Below are 20,863 nucleotides of genomic sequence, written 5' to 3'. Positions count from 1 at the left end.
AAACAATATCTTATCCATTGACATAATATAAATATTACGGAACGGGAACTAATAAACGTAAATATACAAAGACATTTATATTTTCAAGTTTTATTAGTTGCATTACGAGTAGATGTAATAAAATAACTTGTTAAATCTATACTAATTAACTTCCTTAATGAGCACTTAATAACTCTGAGCGTGAATACAAAAGAATATTCCTTTGACTTTTGATAAAATTTGACTAAAATTATAAATGGGAATATTTATATTGATGGATAGATGGATGTTTGTTTGAAGGTATCTCCAGAACGGCTCAACGGATCTCCATATAATTTAATAGGGATGTAGAACATAGTTCGGAAAAACACATAGGCTACTAATTTTTTTTATATCCGCGCAGACGGAGACGCATGCGATAGCTAGTGAAGTTATAGAGAAACACTATAGTTATTTTGATTAAGTTTAGTGACGTGCGGTCGTGCGGTCGGCGCGTGCGCACGCTGCCCGAAATCTCACCTAGAACACGACTGAGGCAATGAATCGATTCGACAATTGTTAGATATATACGTAAAACTTTTTATGTATTACGCAACAATTGTAAAATTATGACTTAGCAAATGACATAGTAACAATTTTTTTCTTGTAATTCGGACTGGATTTGTGCTTTGAAATAGTTTTTCGACAAAATAATTCATTGTTTTTATCAGTGAGTACGCACTTCTAGTACATTTAAATAATTGGCGATTTATCTTACTTCTTACTAATCTTCCTAATATTATGAATGCGAATGGTTAGATGGATGTTTGTGTAAAGGTAACTCCAGAATGGCTGCATGGATCTTGCTGAAATTTGTCATACATATAGAACATTGTCTGGAAGAACACATAGGCTACTTATTAAATTAGTTTATTGAATGTACTATAGCATACATAATTTTAGAAGAAAAAAAACAACATAGTATTTCGCTTTGATGAACAGACAATGTTCAGCAAAAATATATTTTTAATCGAGTTATGGATGACGCGTGCTATACAGAAAATATTCATACTTTTGAATTTTATTACATCTCTATCAATATTTAACTCGTTAATACTGGCTGTATAATCAATAAATTAAACACATTAATTTGAAAACCTTGATTTTTAATTAAAATACAAAAAAAACAATTGCGGCAAATAAAAACGAGCTTTTGACTTTTTGTTTTATAAAAAAGCATATCTTAAAATTTCGTATGAATATTTTTAATTTTCATTAATTAAAGTTGAAATAAAAATTTATTTATGAAATTTACAAGACAAAACGTCTCTGTAAATTTACCCTATGCAGGGATCATCGCTCGCATCTCTGAATCGCGAATCGTAAATTCTTCAATCTTGAAACTCGATATGAAAATACATTTGTACATCGCACAGTTGATTACACTAATGAGAAATCCTATTAAAATGGAAGATTAACAGTGAAATATTGCTTTCATATGCCATTAATTAACGATAGAATATCGCAAGGATTAACTGCGATCATTTCTAATATTACAAATCACTGAGCTGTACTATTAATAAAAGTTGGATTACATTTATTTACAACGCGAGCAATGTCTGGTACAATCCAGAATGATTCTTGTAGTGAACTTTTTATAGTATTTAACATAAAATACTTATTTCTATTTATTATTTTCTATAAAACGTGAAGTAGAAATATATCCGCATTGTATCCAAATAAATGCGGCGCTGGATTTGGAGTAGGGGAAGGATAGGGTAATATCCTTCTTGTGGACATCCACTTCTTTGTCTTCTTTGAGCAGTTCTTTTATCACTTTCTAATACAAAAGAGGTCAGTAATCTAAAGTGGAATTTAATAGAAATTGGAAATTATATTTACACATGTCATGTCTGAAAATGTGATAGACTATGGATTTATTTAAAAAAATTCTGTGTATAATGACACAAAGTTGTTTTTAAAGAGTCTTTAATTGCAGCCTTATAAAGGTTTAGATAGGTTTGTAATTCTTTATTTCTATTGGTGTAAACTATAGTTTGATATAGTTTTCCTTGTAGCAAAGTAATTGAAATAAAAAATGAAATTAAGTTGTAGAACCTCAAGGACACTCTTACTTTCTTAGTCTCAATGCTGAATTTTTCCTTTCTTCTTTAATTCACTGAATACGTTACTCGATTGCTGTAATACTTATTATCAGTAATACATCTATTAATCACGTAGACGGATACAGTCTGTGTGACATCAGCATTTGCTATTAAAAGGTCAAAAGCTTCGGCGCAAGCGTAAAAGTGAACTCGACTGACAAAATTAAAGGTTTAAATATAAAAGTGTGGCCAGTTGGGTCACGTTTCGTCATGTTTAGTCACGACATGTGACGTCAGGACACACCTCTCATCCTTCTGACTGTTGCTTAATTTTTTTTAATTTTTTTCTTTATCTAACGGCTTATTGAATGGCCAGTTTAAAAAAATGTTCTTACTGTGACTTTTTGTTTTTAATAATATCAAAAAGTTTTAATATTTATATGATTTATAGCTCGATAAAAAATGTAGCAATTCAAAATATTTTAATCAATATAAACAATGTCATAATTATACAAACGGCCACACAATTAAGCCATTAAATATCATAAAGCAATTTAATGCAATATTCATGTTGTTAAAGTGCTAAATTATCATTCATCAATTAAGACACGAATAACTGAACAATATGAGTTGACAACGTCACGATAGTTCCCAGTTGACATCTTACTAACCTACCATCCAATATAACTAGATCTTTGCTGTACTTACAACTTATAAGAATTAGTAGATCAAGTAGTATTGATAGCCCTATCAGTACTATACCCAGGGACTAAGTTGTACTGGTCACGTCACTCCAGGTCACGACATTTTTATCTTAGGTTAGAAAGTGGTCCATTTCATTGTTCACTTCAACGTGTGTACTGGCTGATGGATTCGGGTTCTGAAGATAATAAGGCACGATTGATCGCTCACCGCTGTCATATCGATTCAACTTTATTAGGTGAGATTAGAAGAGCAAGCTACAAATAATACTAATATTAAAAATGCGAATGCTTGAATATATGAATATATGTCTGTTAGAAGGACTGTCTCGCATAGGTGTAATACATAGTCTGAAAGAACACATAGGCTAGTAATTAAGTTTATATAATATATTAGGTTTAATTCTATTTAACTTGAAAGAAACATAATTGTACGCCAATATCTCATTGGCCAAAGATATTAATTGTAAAATTATAGGTGTGGGATTGAAATCAAAGTTTTCGATCATTATGTTACATCATCATCATATTCTGTCCTAATTCGTCCACTGCTGAACGTAGGCCTCTCCCATCGATTGCCACAATGCCCGGTCCTGTGCCGCCCGCATCCAGTGCACTCCCGCAACCTACAAATTATATAATATTACATACAAATCTCAAATTACTAACGAAATTAAACGTTTACCCAACAACATGTTCTCTATGAAACTTGTAAAATTAATAAAAACTTAAAATCAAATCATAAAATAAATTGAATAAGGCGTCTCTATAATGTAAAGTACATTAAATAAATATTGTACCACAAATTAATTTGTATGATGTAATAATATAAATTCTCAAATCCGGTTAATCCGTCATTAAATTTGGCTTCAATTGTGGGCGGAGACATGATGATGTAGCGATTACTAATTTACTCGTACAATCTTTGCAATATTATAGAGTCATTCTTTTAAACTAATTACCTCTTTTGCTTGGACATTGATCGAAATTTGTACTGAAAATTTTTTTTTAATAAAAATAAATTTTAAACTAGCTGTCGGCCGCGGCGCCGTTCGCGCGGAATAAAAAACCTAATTGGTAGCCTATGTGTTCTTCCAATTAATGTTTTACATGCATGCCCATATATTAACAGTGGTAGAGCCCGCTTTAACATCTTCGCACGAATTGTCCCGGCTCGCCCGGTGGAATACCACGACCACACAGAAGACAGACGTAAAGTGGAAGATATTCCGCGTTTCGTCTGATGAGTGTGCTTCCCGGAGGCCCAATTTAGTCCTTTTTCCCTTCCCACCTTTTTTCTCATAAGGAAAGGATGGGAAATAGAAGTGAACTTTCCGGATGAGAGGATGAATGGAAGGGAAAAATATTTACTTTCTGTGCATCCTGTCCTCCGTCGATTAAAGGTAGACAACGCATATGCAATTGCATATGTCTATTGGAACCGGTCACTTTGCTATTTCAGCGATTTCAGGTGGCCGCTCGCTCGTTTGCCACCTTATGATATAAAAAAAAATACTTGACTTTGTAACGAAAGCACGTCATTCGCGCCAAATGATTCTAACTAATAATGTCTAAAACAACATTGATTTAATACTAAACAGTAAATAGTCGTAAAACATTAGCAATGAATTAAGTTCAATAAATCGGATACGTTGCATTAATTTGTTACAACTTTAATCTTTTAGGTGTGATTATAATTTCTAATTATAATTATTTTATACTTTACGATCTGTTTGTATCATTCAAATTAACATATATTTTGCATTTCTGATAGAAACATCAATATTAATTAGATTTACAAAAAGGAATGTAAACTGTTTGTTATTCAGTTATTTCCAAAGTTAACCTCACAGATACTTTTGATGTTTATTTTTTTTTTATATCATAAGGTGGCAAACGAGCGAACGGCCACCTGAAGTCGCTGATATAGCGAAGTGACTGTTGCCCATAGACATACGCAATTGCATATGCGTTGCCTACCTTTAATCCACGGAGGAGAGGATGCACAGAAAGAAAAGATCTTCTCTTCCCATGCATCCTCTCATCCGGAAAGTCCAATTCCTCTTCCCATCCTTTCCTTATGAGGAAAAGGGTGGGTGGGGAAAGAGGACTAAATTATTAACTGCTGTAGCCCGGAACTCCGTCAGCACGGAACAAAAAAAACAATGAGTAGCCTATATATGCCAATTTTCATCGAGATACACAACCATCTATCCATCGATCTTTCTCTAAATATTCGTATATTCGTTTTTTTTTTATTTAAAATAAAAACAAAAATTTTACACAGCCAGTAGTAATGCTACTTTATTTTTAAAACAGCTTGATTTTTAATATAACATAAAGGAATATTTTAAATTCGTAATATTATAAACACAACATAAAATAAATACATTTATTTCCTTACGCGCAAATCGAATGTGCTTATTTTAAAATAGCCTCATTTAACTCCGATACAATCAATTCATAATAGCCTGGTACTGACATTATTTCAAAGTATATGTTGCTATGTACGTTTCCACTTGGAAAACATTAACGAAAACATTGTCATCTTATTTTAAATGTTTTGACATATGCTATTATTATGATAAACCTATTATACTAACCTGAATGCTTCGCCATGGTTAACTTGAATCTGGTAAAGACAAGTCACATGCTATACTTTATATCACTCACTAGCTGTCGCCCGTGACTCTGTCTCTGAATTAATAAAACTTACTAATTTTAGACAGTATTAGCAAGAAGCATTTGGCTCGAATGATGTGCTTACTAAGTCCAATGTCAGAATGATTGGTGAGGGGACATAAACGTCGCCATTTTAGTTAGGCTAGTGTTGTGCCAGTACACCGGCAGAGTATCAGATTTTCTTCCTAACACTAAATAGCCCGTGTGTTCTAGGCTATGTTCTACATACATGCCAAATTTCATCATGATCCATTGGGCCGTTCAGGAGATATCTTCAAACAAACATCCATCCATCTAAACATTCGCATTTATAATTTGACATAAACATAGGATATAGTCTTGAAGAACATAGACTTTAAGTTTTTTTTAATTCCAGGCGGACGGAGTCGGTCCATTTTAAATAAAAACGTTTCAAAATTAGATTACGCACACAATTTTATATTGCGTTAAGAAACTGTATTACAACGAGAGCGTACAATAGAATAAAATCGTCCAAGGCCGCATGAATCCGGATCGAAGATCATTCCGAGTGAACGTTCAACTGTGAACTATATCGAACTTATTGTTGTTAAAACTTAAAAGAATGTCAATGTGACACGCCCTGAACGCCTTTTAGATTAACTAAGACAACCACACTTTTATACATTTTGGGATATTAAAGCACAAAAGCTATAATAAAAAATATCTACTCCAGAGCTACCGTTCTCATTGAAATGGCTTATTTAAATCATACACCTACCCCTAAATTGATGGAGTGATGATTTTCTGTCTACATGCTTGGTTATACATCTTCGAATGTCTTCAGACCAATATGCAGGTTACATCACGATTTTTTTTCACCTTAAGAATTTAATGATCCAATTGAATATGAGGAAAATATTACTCTTTTGTCAAAAGTCCAATAATATTAGTGAAAATTACAAAATAGAATTCAATAAATCATATTAAATATATTCGATAACAACATTTGTCTTATTAAAACCTATTAATAGTATTCGGCGAGTATTGAAATAGTCCGAATCTACAACAAAAGCAATTAATTATGTATCGATTCTTATCTTTAGTCAAATAAATTGCTTGCGTATTCGTATATTTTATAATCTAACAAAAGTTTGCAGTTAGTATTTCGTAAGTTTGTCAAAATTGCAATTGCATTTTAAATTGTTATAACTGAAAAAAGAGTGCTACTTATAATATTTGCAATTCTTCTTCTTCTGTTAGCTCTACAGCCCTTTGTGGGCTTTGGCTTGGTCCAGCAACATTTTTTACCTCGGTCTATCTCTAGCTTCGGACTCTATTCCCACTTTTTTCGAGTCTCGATTTACGCCGATTTTGACATTACTAATATTTAAAACAAACAATTTAAGGTTGTAATTTAGTAGATAATTCTTGTCTTATAGTCCTATAGTTTTCAAAAGGTTGGCAATCTCATGCATTTAGGATCATAGTTCCATGCAGCGTCACTTATAATAGAAATGCTTTTCAATCGACGTCAAGCGTCGACCTTGAGTTGTCAGTTACGTCACATTTGACTTTTGTGTGCTCAGAAATAAAATGTGTGCATTAAAGTGACAGCCGTGAAGGAACATTAGTTATCCGCTCTAGTTGTGGTGAAAGTTAAATTCTATAATATATTTTACATTAGTTCTGTTTTTATAAAATAGTTTCTCGAATTTTAATGTTTTTGTGTCAATAAATTATGTATGTGCAAACTTTTAAAGGTTAATCTATTACACCTTTTCTTTATCGTAGACAAACAAAAGAAAAAAAAACATTTACACCCATATTATTATTACATACTAATTTTTTAAAGAAACATTGAACAAGCGAACAGTCTTGATAAATAAATAAAATTTTACACATAGTAAATATAAAGCTTACATGTGCCTTTTTCGTTGACCATGTCTAATTTTTTTTGTGACTGAGTAGTTTGCCTTGAAGAGGCATTTACAGCTTCACCGGGCTTAAGGTGGCCGAGCGCATATAACGCTTAGCCTGAACCTCGTTGAAGTCACATGACTCGAGGGCTCCCTCAGGAGCCTTGGGTCGGGCTATTACTTCGTTATTGTTACCGGATTGGGAAGTCACTGAGCTCTTAGGTCGTTTAGTTGAAGGCTCCATGGACGCCCGCAAGAGGGGGCCTCGGCTTGGGCTGTCACTCATTACGCGTTTAGCATTTCATTTCAAGGGTGCCCGAGAGGGCCGAACCTCGTTCAATTTCTAAAACTTTACAATACTTAATATAATTTTATCGAATCAAAATTGTGCATCTTGTCCCCAGGTGGTACTAGTCCGTGGTCACTACGTGTCGTATCTACCGCTATGCAGTCGCAATGAGCCCGTCTTCCTCGCTGTGTGCACGCCACTCGCCATGCCGGAGACACGCGAGTGCGTCGTCCATGGCGCGACCAATGTCTTTACAACAGTTCACGCTATGGACATGAAGATACTGCATATTGATACCAAGTAAGTTTACAAATTGACTGGACGTAGTATATCTCAATTTTATAACATTGCATGAAACAATTTTTCTACCATTACAAGGCCATTGGCTACTTTTCCTAACAATGTACCGTGTTATCACTTCAAATTAATTTTTCTTATTTTATATGTCAATTCTTACTAATAATATAAATAACAAAGTTTCGATGGATAGTAAATGGATGGATGGATGTTTGTTAGAAGGTGTCTCCGGAAATGCTGAACTTGTCTCGATGAAATTTTAGATGCAGAACATGTTCTGGAAGAACACATAGGCTATTATTTCTTCTTTTATTCCGTACCAACGGAGTCGCGGGCGACTGCTACTAATACATATAAGGTGATGAGGCTTAATTTTTTTTTTTTAATTTTCTAAACACATTTATGTCGAATTTTCGCTGCAATAACATCAATGTATTTTAAATATAATATAAGCCATTATATATTGTTGCACCAGACTCAGGCGCGGTACGGAAAAGTATAAAAGTCATAAATCCTTCGTCAGATCGGCATCATAAGTTCCCTCTCAATACTTCCTTCTACAGCACTAGTTCAAGGCTCAAGACAATATACAACATTATTACGAATTCGTATCTGTCACAGAGGACTGTCGTCCGTCAAAGAGTCGCAGATGTATGACAGCATCTCTATTGAAATCGTTTCATATTCATGTACGTCGGACTTGTGTTCAATGGCACGAAATAATAAGAGTAACCGTGTGACGGTAGCCAGCCGTCCAAGTGTTGTCACTTTGAGGCGCCTCTGTATTACACGTCCAAGTTCATGCGACGCATCTGACGGAATGAAATTTTAGTGATGTCCTACGCAGGTGGTAACGATCTATTAATTTTACTTATCACCAATTAATTATTTATTATTATTATTATTTCATATTAAAAGCCTAAAAAATAAGTGTCCAGCTTCTAGCTGTATATATGATACTTCCATACAAATTTTCACCCCCACTTTAAACCCTTTTAAACCCCTTTATCGCCTTAAAAAGTAGCCTATGTCTTTTCTCAGCCTATAGACTAAATGTGTACCAAATTACATTTAAATCGGTTCTGTAGTTTTGACGTGAAAAAGCGACAACAGACAGAGTTACTTTTGCATTTATAATAATATTATGAAAATGAGTATTCATATTTTACAAGATTTTTACCAGAAATTCTGTTTACTAAAAACTGAACAAGCTTTACCAAATTATTTTCATCTATTTTAAGCATTGAGTCCCAAATGTTTTAAAATTTATAATTCGAACATAACAATTATTGTGGTCAAAAGACTTGCAGATAGATATAGACTTATTCTTCCGTTGTTTTTTTTTATTTTTAAATAATACAGAAGGAATGTAACAATCGTACAAACATATATCAAGTGTTGCCAGTTTCCGCGTCACTTGGAAGCGTTAATATAAAACGATCACCTGCTCAGACTCGTAGTCTTTGCATACAATGACAGTCGCAAGCCGCCTGTCAACGCTCGTATAAACAGGACGCGTGGATATACTTCTTGCAATATACGTAGGAAACAAAACAAAAACGGAATAGATATTGCAAAGGTGTTCTTATTTGATTAAAGGAGAGGTAAGATCACTTACAATGATCGTTTGCTAATTGAGTTTGAATTATCTAGAAAACATTTTTTGTTTAATTCTTATTGTTGCGGTTTCCTTATCAGAGATTTATTGAGAAGTTATTTTAATATTGAAAGTTCCAGTACACCTTGCTACAGCATCTGTCAATCTTATAAACAAGGAAACGTCACAGAAATAGTATTTCACAGACAACTGGGAAAACCTAGTATCGTAAATATAGGGCAACATATAATTGTCTCCGTTTGTTTTTATAGAGATGGAAGGGATAGAATGTTTAAAACAAATGATTCAACAAAAGAAATCCTCGTTTAATAATATTTTGCAATATAAAACTGAAAAATCGGTTACGCACCTTTTGTTATCTATAGGCTTAGCACTAATATTTGTGTCATCGTTATATGAAAATTAGTATGAAATTTTTCGTGCATTTTACGCCCGATAGAGGGCGCTGCACAATTTTAAATACAAAGTTGAAGATACAATGGCAAATATCACAAATGTTCGTACTAGATCCACTGAACAGTTCGAATCATTCGTGCAATTATTCATACGTGTGTACGGAAAATTGTAAGTCAGTTAAATACTACAGTTTGCAGACTTTAAGGGAACAGTTCGATTTTTCATTTAAAGCTGAACGTATGAGCTTAATATTCTACTAGATTTGATCATGAACATTATGTTGTCTCCATTACGTATTGTACGAATAAAGTCGGGTGCCTCATTAGAAATGTCAATAGAATCAACACCCATACATTTCTCATACAATATTGTACAAATGTTGTATGAAACGACTTCAATAAATCTATCAGTCATATGAATAAATTCAATATATTAAAGCAAATGTCTAAATGTGTCCGACGAATGTATTGAGATGAAGTGGTCTGTGGGGGTTCAATTTACTCGTATCTACGCCATTTTAATAATAAATGTAACCATACTATTATATTAAAAGTACTAAAAATATGTTGATTTTTGAATTCAGTAAAACTACAGTATTTTGCGCTTTTCATCGTCATCATCAGCTCACTATATGTCCCTACTGAGGGGCTCGGAGCCTACCCTAAGCCACGGGTGACAGACTATAGTCAACCACGCTGGCCCAGTGCGGGTTGACTTCACACATATCATTGAATTTCTTCTCAGATATGTGCAGCATCACGATGTTTTCCTTTACCGTAAGAACTTCGGATAAATTACGTAAATCAGTAATCGAAAAACACATTGGTATATCGGGATTCGAACCCAGGACCTGCAGATTGCAAGTCAAGTGCTTGACCTTTAAGCCACCGACGCTCTTATGCTTTTAGTTAAAGTTAAAAGTACAAAAAAACCTAGTAAAATACTAGGATATATAAATCTTAAAGCTATGAATTATAGAAAACCTTAGATGCAACTAAAATATTCTATTCAACTAGTTTTCTTTTTTCCTTACTCTGTGGCAATTGTAGTTCAATCAATTCATTCATCTTTCAACCAGCTGTCCTTTAAACGACTGGCTGAAAACAAGAAATTGCGTCTTAAAAAAAAAGATGAAACAAATGTTATTTAATCTGCGAACAAAAACTTATCGACACGGTATCCGTTCTGTGTTTTCTTGTGTATTGTTACATTGACTTTTAAGAGACAGGATATGTCAAGCGTACTTCACTGTAATAAAACTTTGCTTTCTTGTGTGCTCGTTTAATATATTGAATCAGTTCATAAACGCATTTCAATTTTATTCGTCACGCCGCGAAATGTCACAGAAGTTACTTTGCCTTGTCCGTTTCTCTATATTCAAAGGTGTAATCTCTTTCAATATAATCTCATGCCCTTTTATGTATCTAGAAACTGACGAGCATAAATCTTTTAGTATAATTAATGCCACAGCATATAAACTTTAGCGTTTGTTAGAACACGTACTTATGCTTGTTACGTATGCTCAATTGACTTTTGTATTAGCTTACTAAATTATCATTTCTATTACAGTGTCAACCTTTACTATCATTAACATCGTAAACCAATCACATCCTTCTAGATTTCTTCTGATGAACATAGATTATATATTTAGCAGTGGTAGAGCCCGCTTTAACATCTTCGCACGAATTGACCCGGCTCGACCGGTGAAATACCACGACCACACAGAAGACAGGCGTCAAGTGGAAGCAATTCCGCGTTTCGTCTGATGAGTGTGCGTCCTAATTTAGTCCTCTGTGGAGGCCTAATTTAGTCCTCTTTCCCTTCCCACCCCTTTTTTTTATAAGGAAAGCATGGGAAGTGGAAGTGGACTTTCCGGATGAGAGGATGCATGGATGGAAAGGAAGATATTTTCTTTCTGTGCATCCTCTCCTCCGTAGATTAAAGGTAGGAGGAGGTGTCAAACCTAAAAAAAATTCTCGATTATTTAAGGATTGTGCGTCAGAATTAGACAATGACTTTCGAACGACAGATCCCATTACATTCAAAGCAATATTTTAAATAATATTTGTAAATTTTGACATAAAAATACATTTCAATATTTTATTTATTCAAACTTATGATACAACGTTTAATTAAACTTAACCTTATTTATAGTCAAATAAAAAAATCAGTAGCCTCCAAATCAATCGTTATTTCCATACAAGTGTTGATCAAATATCTTGAATAATAGCACAATATCAAATTTATTGAGGTTTTGATTATAAAATTTCATAAATGATTCGTGTGCATACAAAATATTTGCATTTGACTCAGCGATCCGCGGTACTACAGTTTGAAGAGATTCTCCTTAAAAACAGGGTCATTGGATAAGTATTATATGCAATAACAATGTGTAAAGATTGTATGGATATTGGCTTCGCAAATTTTACTTTCATTTCGCTTTTTCTCTGATGTGTGTACGTGACGGACTCCTAATTTTAGCCGTATATGTTCTTCCAGACTGTGTTCTACATCTATGTCAAATTTCAGCTAAATCAATGTATATTTTCTGAAGATACCTTCTAACAAACATCCAAACAAACATTTGCATTCATAATATTAGTAAGATGAATATCTACGTCATAAGAACAACAAATTTTAAGCACACTTTATATAATCTGTGAAATTTTGCAATTTAACTTTAAGATATCAGTCAATATTTATTAATAATGTCTATCCAAAATTAAAATTTAATGTTGTTATTTTATTTAAATGTGTACATACAATAAGGAAACACATTAATAATATAATTACAATCGTGCAACAATGTAACAATAACAAATAACATAGGAAAAGGAAATTTTTCGATACAAACTTTGCATGTTTGTACACAATTTATTGTAATCTAATAAAATGATTAATTAATTTGATAATATAAAATTTTACTGTATTTTAACATAACCATAAATGTAGCCAAAAGGGTGATCTACGATGTTCATGTCGCTGCTAAATTTTGGATTCGGCAAATTGCATATCGATCTAACCAACCCGTACTTGGCAGCGTGGTTGACTATGACCTAATCACCCTTAACTTAGGGTAGGCTCTGAACACCTCACTGGGGACTTATAGTGAGCTGATGATGTGCATATCGATCTAATGAAATGAAAAATAAAAAAATAATCTTTTATAATGTTCTACTTAATTAAAATAATTTAATTCTGAACAAAAAGATCTCGCTATTTTACGACATTATTAGTTAGAATCCTTTGGCGTGAATGACCTGCTTTCGTTACAAGATCCAGTGTCAGAATGAACAGTGAGGGGACATAAACGTTGATATTTTAATAAGGCTAGTGTTGCGCCAATACACCGGTTCACTGCCAGATTTTCTTCCTCACACTAGGTAGACGTTACTAATAATAATACAATTAGAAATTTTAGACGGTATTAGTTATTATCATTTGGCGCGAATGACGTGCTTTCGTTACCAAGTCAACTGTCAGATCGATTAGGGAGGAGGCGTAAGCGTCGATATTTTAGTAGGGCTAGTGTTGCGTCAATACACCGACTCTATTCCGGATTTTCTTCCTTACACAATAAACCTTAACTAATTACTGATTAAACTATTTAAATATTAAAAAAAAGTTGTAAAAGACAAAGAAATGGCGACAGAGTATATTCCTAACGCCGTAGCAACAGTTGAACTAAATTGCTAAAAACGCTTGTAAACAAATGCTTAATGTTTTCCGAGTAATGTCATTGTGCAATGATAAATTTTAACTACAGACAAATAAATAAACGGACACGCAATTAAAAATACACAACCTTGTTTAAAACATTTGTTACTTCGACAGTCGATTAAAAGTATTGATAAATATAATTAAAGTGAACTTGGTACGACTAAGCAAATATCTGATGGGGTCGGCTCACTAATCAATCAAACTTTGGACCTTGTACAGTTTTGTAAGAGTTTAATTTGTTGGTACAATTGTGAAATGCTTTGATTTGATTTTTATATCCTTAATTCCTTCTTGAATGTAGATGACAACACACACACATTCAGCCTAAACTTGTCCACTGCTGGACGTAGGCCTCCCCCATCGATTGCCACAATGCCTGGTCCTGTGCCGCCCGTGTCCATGACAACGCTAACAAAATATTTTTACTATGCATAATAGTTTATTTAGTAAAGTTCGTTATCTGGTATAATTAGTAATAAACATTATCATATGGTACATGCTTAAGAGCGTCGGTGGCTCCGGGGTCAAGCCCTTGACTCGCAATCTGCAGGTCCTAGGTTCGAATCCCGCCTTGTATCAATGTATTTTTCTATTTTCGATTTACATATGTACATTTATCCGACGTTGTTACGGTGAAGGAAAACATCGTGATGCAGCCTGCACATATCTGCGAAGAAAATCACAGATATGAGTGAAGTCACCCTTAACTTAGGGTAGGCTCCGAGCTCCTCGGTGGGGACGTATAGTGAGCTGATGATAATGATGACATGATTTTGAACTCATTTTGTCTTCGTAAGTTAATAAGTTGGAAGAGCTTTTTATATAGACCTGTGTTAACTTGAACATTTAACTTAAAGTTAGAAACTGAGAACCAGATCTTTTTAATTCAATAGTATTAAACAATTTCTTAATCAAATTCACAACCCGATGTTGTTCTGTTTCTGTTGTCGTATTCATAATTCTTCATTTGTCAATATTTTCTACATGCAATATAAGATCGATATATACCATATTAAATTGTTTTATTTTCTATTTGTCCAGTAGTGAATGGCATCTCGGTTGGGAAAGAAGTTCACTGCACGGCGTGAGCTGGTACCATTTACTCCATCCTGAATGCTGCAAAGAGGCTCAGAGCAAACATCGATTAAGTAAGTAACAATTATTTGAAAAATCCTGATAGTTTTGTAGAAAATAAACAGTTGAAAAATATACTCTAAATTACAGTCAGCTTAAAAAAGACCGCAGCAGACAAGATATGCAAATATTAGGAACTCCTAAAGTAATCAATTATTATATATAAGTACAACAAAAGTACTCAAATTAATTGATACATTCACTCTGCTCAAATACATTGGTACATTCACAGCGTTAAATATATGAGTACATTTAAGGAGCCCATAAATATTGTAGCAGCTTCAGTGTCATAAGTAACTAAGCAGTCAAGCTATGCAAAAATATCTTTACATTTGACAAAATTGAACTCTATATCTATAGTCTTATGGGGTACAATTACTTGCTGATATTAGAGCTTTTTATAGATGAAATTATTTTTTTTAAATAGGTTCTGTAGTTGTTGAGAGAAACTTAAACAAACAGATTCTAATAAAGAAAAGAATTGTCAAATTTCATTAATTCAAGTAATTCTGTAACTTTATTTCAATGGAACTAGGCAGGTTAATGTGTTAATTATTTAGTATTTAATTTACATTATGAACGAACCTTGTAAAGGAAAAGTCAAGTCTTAACATTTATACTCATCGATGATTCTAGTTAATTTATTACCGTTAGGATAACGATAAAGCATATACAACAGTAAACATGGTGTAATCTTCCTTAAGACCCGGATGAAGTTTATTTAAAACACCTCCTGTTCTCAAGACTATTTGTTCAAATAAAAGCGACACATTCTTCGATCAAAATGTTTATTATGGATTTATCATTACAATTTTACACAAAACATATACAAGACTCTACCATATATTAAATAAGAAATTGAAGGACTTTAACAACTTTCTCACTTTGACAATTAACACTTTTCCCAGCTCATTGTTAAAACTCACTCTTAATTGTAATGAAAAAATAATAAAAGACTACTCGATTTAAAAAAAATAGAAAATCTCACGGCGCCAATATGTATGTGTGCCAGTATCTTTTTACTTTTCTGGTGGCGCCCTCTAACGTAACGACATTGAATAACGCTTGAACACTATTAAAATGTCACTACTTTAATTCAATTAAGATTACTTACTACCTACTTCACTGGCGCAGTAACCCAACATAAGTCTTCACGCTTCAGACATAAGAGTACGCCAAAGTCGCCTGTCCTGAGAGGTTAGACAAAGTGCATTCGCTTTGAAGCGATTCCATAACGAATTTCAAGAATGTATGAAATTGACGCGCAACAATCACATTACTTATCGAAAGTTATTGTCAGTTCTATACATCTTTGAAATTCGCATGCATTTTTAATTTTGAACTTCTAAGCGAATGCATTTTGTATTGCCCCTCTGCGTTCCCTGACAGTCAATTGCTTGTAGTTCATGCAGGTCTAGCTCTACAGCGTCTCGTCAGTGTTATCTGGGCCAGCTAATTCAAATTAAGAGCGTAAAACTTACTTGCGTACTTACAGACTAAATAAAGTGTACAATAATCATTTAAAAATTGATGTCTTGTACACACGTCTAGAACGCACCCATTTGCGTAGTAATGATAAATCGTACATGCCGAAGCCGACGCGTAATGCAAACCGAGACGTCAGCCTGGACCGATTGTAGCGGATATTAGAGAGCATTCACATTGAAATCTGCGGCGCGTGTTGATACCGAACTTTGCTAATACTTGAAGTATAAACTTTTATTCAAACAAAATTGAATTAACTAAAAAGTAGTTTAACTAATATTCAAGTATTACTGTGTAGTAATACATGGGCCATCTTACTTTTTCCTGCACATAAACAACAAAAGATTTCGATGCTTTAAGGCTATAAATATAAATAGAGAATAAAGACAATTAAATATTAACACTAAAACAAAAATAACTGTCAAAAAATACAACAGAATTGCCATTTGAAAACCGCAAAAATCACACTTTAAGTTAGTGTGAATGTGCCTTTACAAATTTCTGAATAAACGGCACGCATTTATCCAGAACTTATGATTTATATGGCCGATGCTTAAGTGTCCTGAATATTTGATGATTATTAATGGACGCACCTATTAATTTATGAGGACCACATCGAAACTATGCGCTTATGATAGACCTCAGTCCAAGATAGATTAAACAATCAAATGACAAAAACCTATTTTTAGGTATTATAGACACGGATAAAGGGTAAATATTAACGAAACAAATTATGTAAACGATAAGGGTTAAAATATATCTAAAAAATTCCATTAAAAAAGTCAAAAATGGAAATCACCTAATTAACTCTTCTTTAAATTTTATTTTCAATATTTCGTTAAATTCTTAAATAATAGGACAGATACTGTAAGTATTTTTTATAACGTGGTCATAATTCAGTCTTAGTGGTACTTAATCTTACTATCTTACTTCTTACTAATATTATAAATGCGTATGTTTGGATGGAAGGATGGATGTTTGAAAGTATCGCGAAGACGGCGAAATTTGGCGTAGAACATACTTTGAAAGAACATGTAGGCTACTAATTATTTTTTTTAATTCTGCGACCGTTAGTTAGGTTATAAAATTGCCGATCAAAATTTGTGGCCACCAAAGAAGCGACATCGATTACAATCAAGCATCGATTAACGTAACAATGACGTTTTGAAATAACCATATACTACGGCCTTTGTTAAGACCTCTCCACGACCGTCCTTGTCGACGCTTGTTATCAAATCGTATACGAATGATGACTCAAATTATTTTGTTTTCCGTACGCTGTAGAAACGCGTTCTTACGATGCGTTTCAACCAAACTTATCTTGCGTATATAAAACAAGTTGCTATCAGAAATTATACCTTATATCAATGTATTAAGATTAAAATTTGTAATTTCAACAGCAATATTTATGTCGGTAAATTTGTAATGAAGGTTAATGATAGTTATTTGTGCAGACTTGAATGTTAGTTTTAGAAGAGTTGGCGTACAGATATGATTGTTGAGGTCTTCAGTAAGGTTGTGTTTGTGCGAATGTTCGTATGTTTGTATTGCCGTTTGACTACATCTAGCATTTACCTGCATTACTCTGTAATGATCGGGACGTGTACTATTTAGGTTTATGGTATACTAGCTGTCGCCCGCGACTCCGTTCGCCCGGAATTAAAAAATAAGTTAATAAGTAGCCTATGTATTCCTCCAGACTATGTCAAATGTACTACATCTATGCCAAATTTCAGCGAGATCCGTTCAGCCGTTCCAGAGATACCCCCAAACAAACGTCCATACATCCTTCCATTCATCCATCCAAACATTCGCATTTATAATATTAGTAGGATAGTGGGATGAGAGCAAAGATGTAGTTCACATAAGCTTCCCCACTATCTCCTCTTTTATTATTTTTTTTCAATTTAAAATTATATAAAAAAAACGCATTAGTTCCATCCATTATTGATTTTATTTATCCTTCCCTATTTATCAGAATATTTGGGGGGTTTAGAACAAGTGACAAACTACATAATTACACAAAAGAAAATGTATCCACGGTTTTAATGACAGTAGTTTCACAATATTCATTCATATATTTTGTTAGTGTTTCTACATATGACAATGTTATGATGCTCCGACTCTGTCGTTATGATTACCATCAATTTACAGATCACGCGTTTGACCCCCCTTCACCTAAACCCCCGCACTGTTCCCAACGCGAGCGAAAGTGTTTCAATTCTTACCTTACCTCATACCGCGTTACGGGTAAAGTGCCAAGACATAAATATGTCTTAAAATTATTTGCATACGTCTAAATTTTATTTAAAAGAAGATATTTATGGAGTTAAAAACTAACTGTATATCTTCTTCTTCTTCTTCGTATACTTCATTACTGAAGGTCGTGCTTGTCCTGGTACGCTTCAACGGCCGTGTCGACCAGCTGCATCCACGCCGTCCTGTCTTCGGCTTGTCTCAGGGCAGTCGTGATATTAAGTCACAATATAGCCTGCACTTGATCGGACCAGCGAGTAGGTGATTGAACCCGTGACCTTTTACCCTCTATCTTTCCGACCACAACCAATTTGTCTAGGTTGTCGGGGTTTCTCCGGGCAATATGTCCAAAGTATTCAAGGACTCGTCGGTAGCATGTAGTGGCTAGCCTGGTGTAACATGTGGTGGTGTAGCCTGTGTAGTGCCTAACTGTATATAAGTAAGGTTAAACAAAGATATATGTATACGGGCTCACTTCTAAATACATTTTTCTTTATACGTCGTATTTAACATTCTGCATATATCCCAAAATCATTGAGACGTGCACAAACTATAAGTAAATCGACAAACAATTTTGTATACATTCGAAATGTCATAAGCAATTGGATAAACAACTTCAGAGACAAACAAAGTTTAAAAAAACCGTGATAGGAACAAAGGCATGTTCAATTTCTAGACAAGGAAAGCCTACAAAGCAGAAAAGTACTAATCAGATTGTTGAAACATCCCTTAAATTTTGTCATTCATAAAGGACATGAGCATTCTCGATTAGTAGAGATTAAATCTATCACGTAGCCTTAGCATAGATTCTCTCCGCACGACCGCCGTTGCGCAGACTTTCTCTGCTACGTGAGCCTGCGACGATTCAGGTAATAACAATACTTTTCACACTTACAGGTTATCGAAGGTTGATCATTACGAGATTACTTTGGTTTTTATGTGCTTTTCACTTTTGGTTTTACTATTATTTTGTACCTATAATAAAAATAATTAGAATTAATGAGAAGAATAAATAATGTTTTTATCATACTAAGTGTTAAATTATGTCTTTGAAACTTATCCTTAAGGGCACCTTTAAGAATCATTTAATAGTCAGTACCTTAGCAGTACCTTAGCGTAGATTTCTTATACTAAGTCATTACACAAAAAAGGCTGCCAATTGACTTTATTGACTACTTAATAATACGAGTGTGAAATAAGAACTTAAAAACCATATGTCAGATTTGAAATACCAAAAACAACGTAGGTAGAAAACAGTATTAGCATTTAATTCCATTCTTTGACTGTCGTTTTGTATTTACTGCGCGTGATCTGATACGAAGGTGTTTCGTGGGAATGTCAACAATTATTACCACAAGATAAGGCGCAGTACGAAATTATTGTGTCTGTTAATTTATTGACGCCTACAAACAAGCGTTAAACGATCGCAATGCGCAATCAATTACTTTGACCAGATACAAAGCTAGAAATATTAAGCATAAGTAATTCGTATTTTTGTTTTGTTGCTACGCAATTCTTAAAACTTCTTACTATCTTACTAATATTATAAATGCGAATGTTTAGATGGATGGATGTTTGATGGTATATCCGGAACAGCTTTACGGATCTCGCTGAAATTTCGTACACATCAAGTTCCATGCAGCCGTTCTATAGAGACCTTCTAACAAACATCCATCCATCCATCTAAATATTAGCATTTATAATATTAGTAAGATAGGACAAAGGTAAAGCAGGATATATAAATGAGGAGACGCTAAATTCAACTTCCTACGATTCAAAGTAATTAAATATAAGTAACGGACATTCAATTAACATAAATAAGAGCAATGAATGTCAATCGAAGTAAGGCTGTAGCCCACACGGATGTCCTGCGGCCGCGCTCCTTCGCGTGTCTAGTTCTGACCTTAGACCAAATTGATTTTACTGACGACATTCCTTTGAACTTAAAATCATTCAGGTTGCCCAATAATTTTAATTATTAAAAGCAAATAATTAGTACGATTTTATCACCAGTTTAAAATACAAACATTGTAGAACTGAATTAAGTGAATTCGCCGGAATAACGATACGATGGATATGCAATCTGTAATTGCAGATGCGTTTTCTAACCTTAATCAAAGGTGGAGGAAATGCAAAGAAAGATCATACCCTTCTTTCCTATACGTCCCCTCCTCCGCCAAACCCTTCCCATCATTTCCTAAATATTTTGTTACAGACTTTCCCTTGCTACCATGTATTTACGTATTTTATAGGATGTCCCTAATTCCAAAGTATTATTTTATGGGATGTAGCAAAGACGAAAATTCTTTATAATGAAATTAGTGTGGTCACCCTAGCGGTCATAA

At 33.8% G+C, this 20,863-nt stretch overlaps 1 protein-coding gene across 2 annotated transcripts in view; it reads left to right on the top strand.

Moving 5' to 3' along the window:
* The window catches only part of LOC106116833 (neuronal PAS domain protein dysfusion), a 105,022-nt gene that overhangs the window by 72,794 nt on the left and 11,365 nt on the right, over positions 1–20,863 (top strand). For both annotated transcript variants that reach the window (XM_013310877.1, XM_013310878.1), the window contains 2 exons: positions 7,728–7,912; positions 14,685–14,791. In XM_013310877.1, the coding sequence (XP_013166331.1) occupies positions 7,728–7,912; positions 14,685–14,791 (292 nt within the window). The remainder of the gene's footprint in view (positions 1–7,727; positions 7,913–14,684; positions 14,792–20,863) is intronic.

This window comes from Papilio xuthus, unplaced genomic scaffold (genome assembly GCF_000836235.2).
Source record: "Papilio xuthus unplaced genomic scaffold, Pxut_1.1 DF827714.1, whole genome shotgun sequence".
Classification (NCBI taxonomy): Eukaryota; Metazoa; Arthropoda; class Insecta; order Lepidoptera; family Papilionidae; genus Papilio; species Papilio xuthus.
The sequence above is the reverse complement of the archived record's forward strand: the minus strand, read 5'-3'. Positions and strand labels throughout refer to the sequence as shown.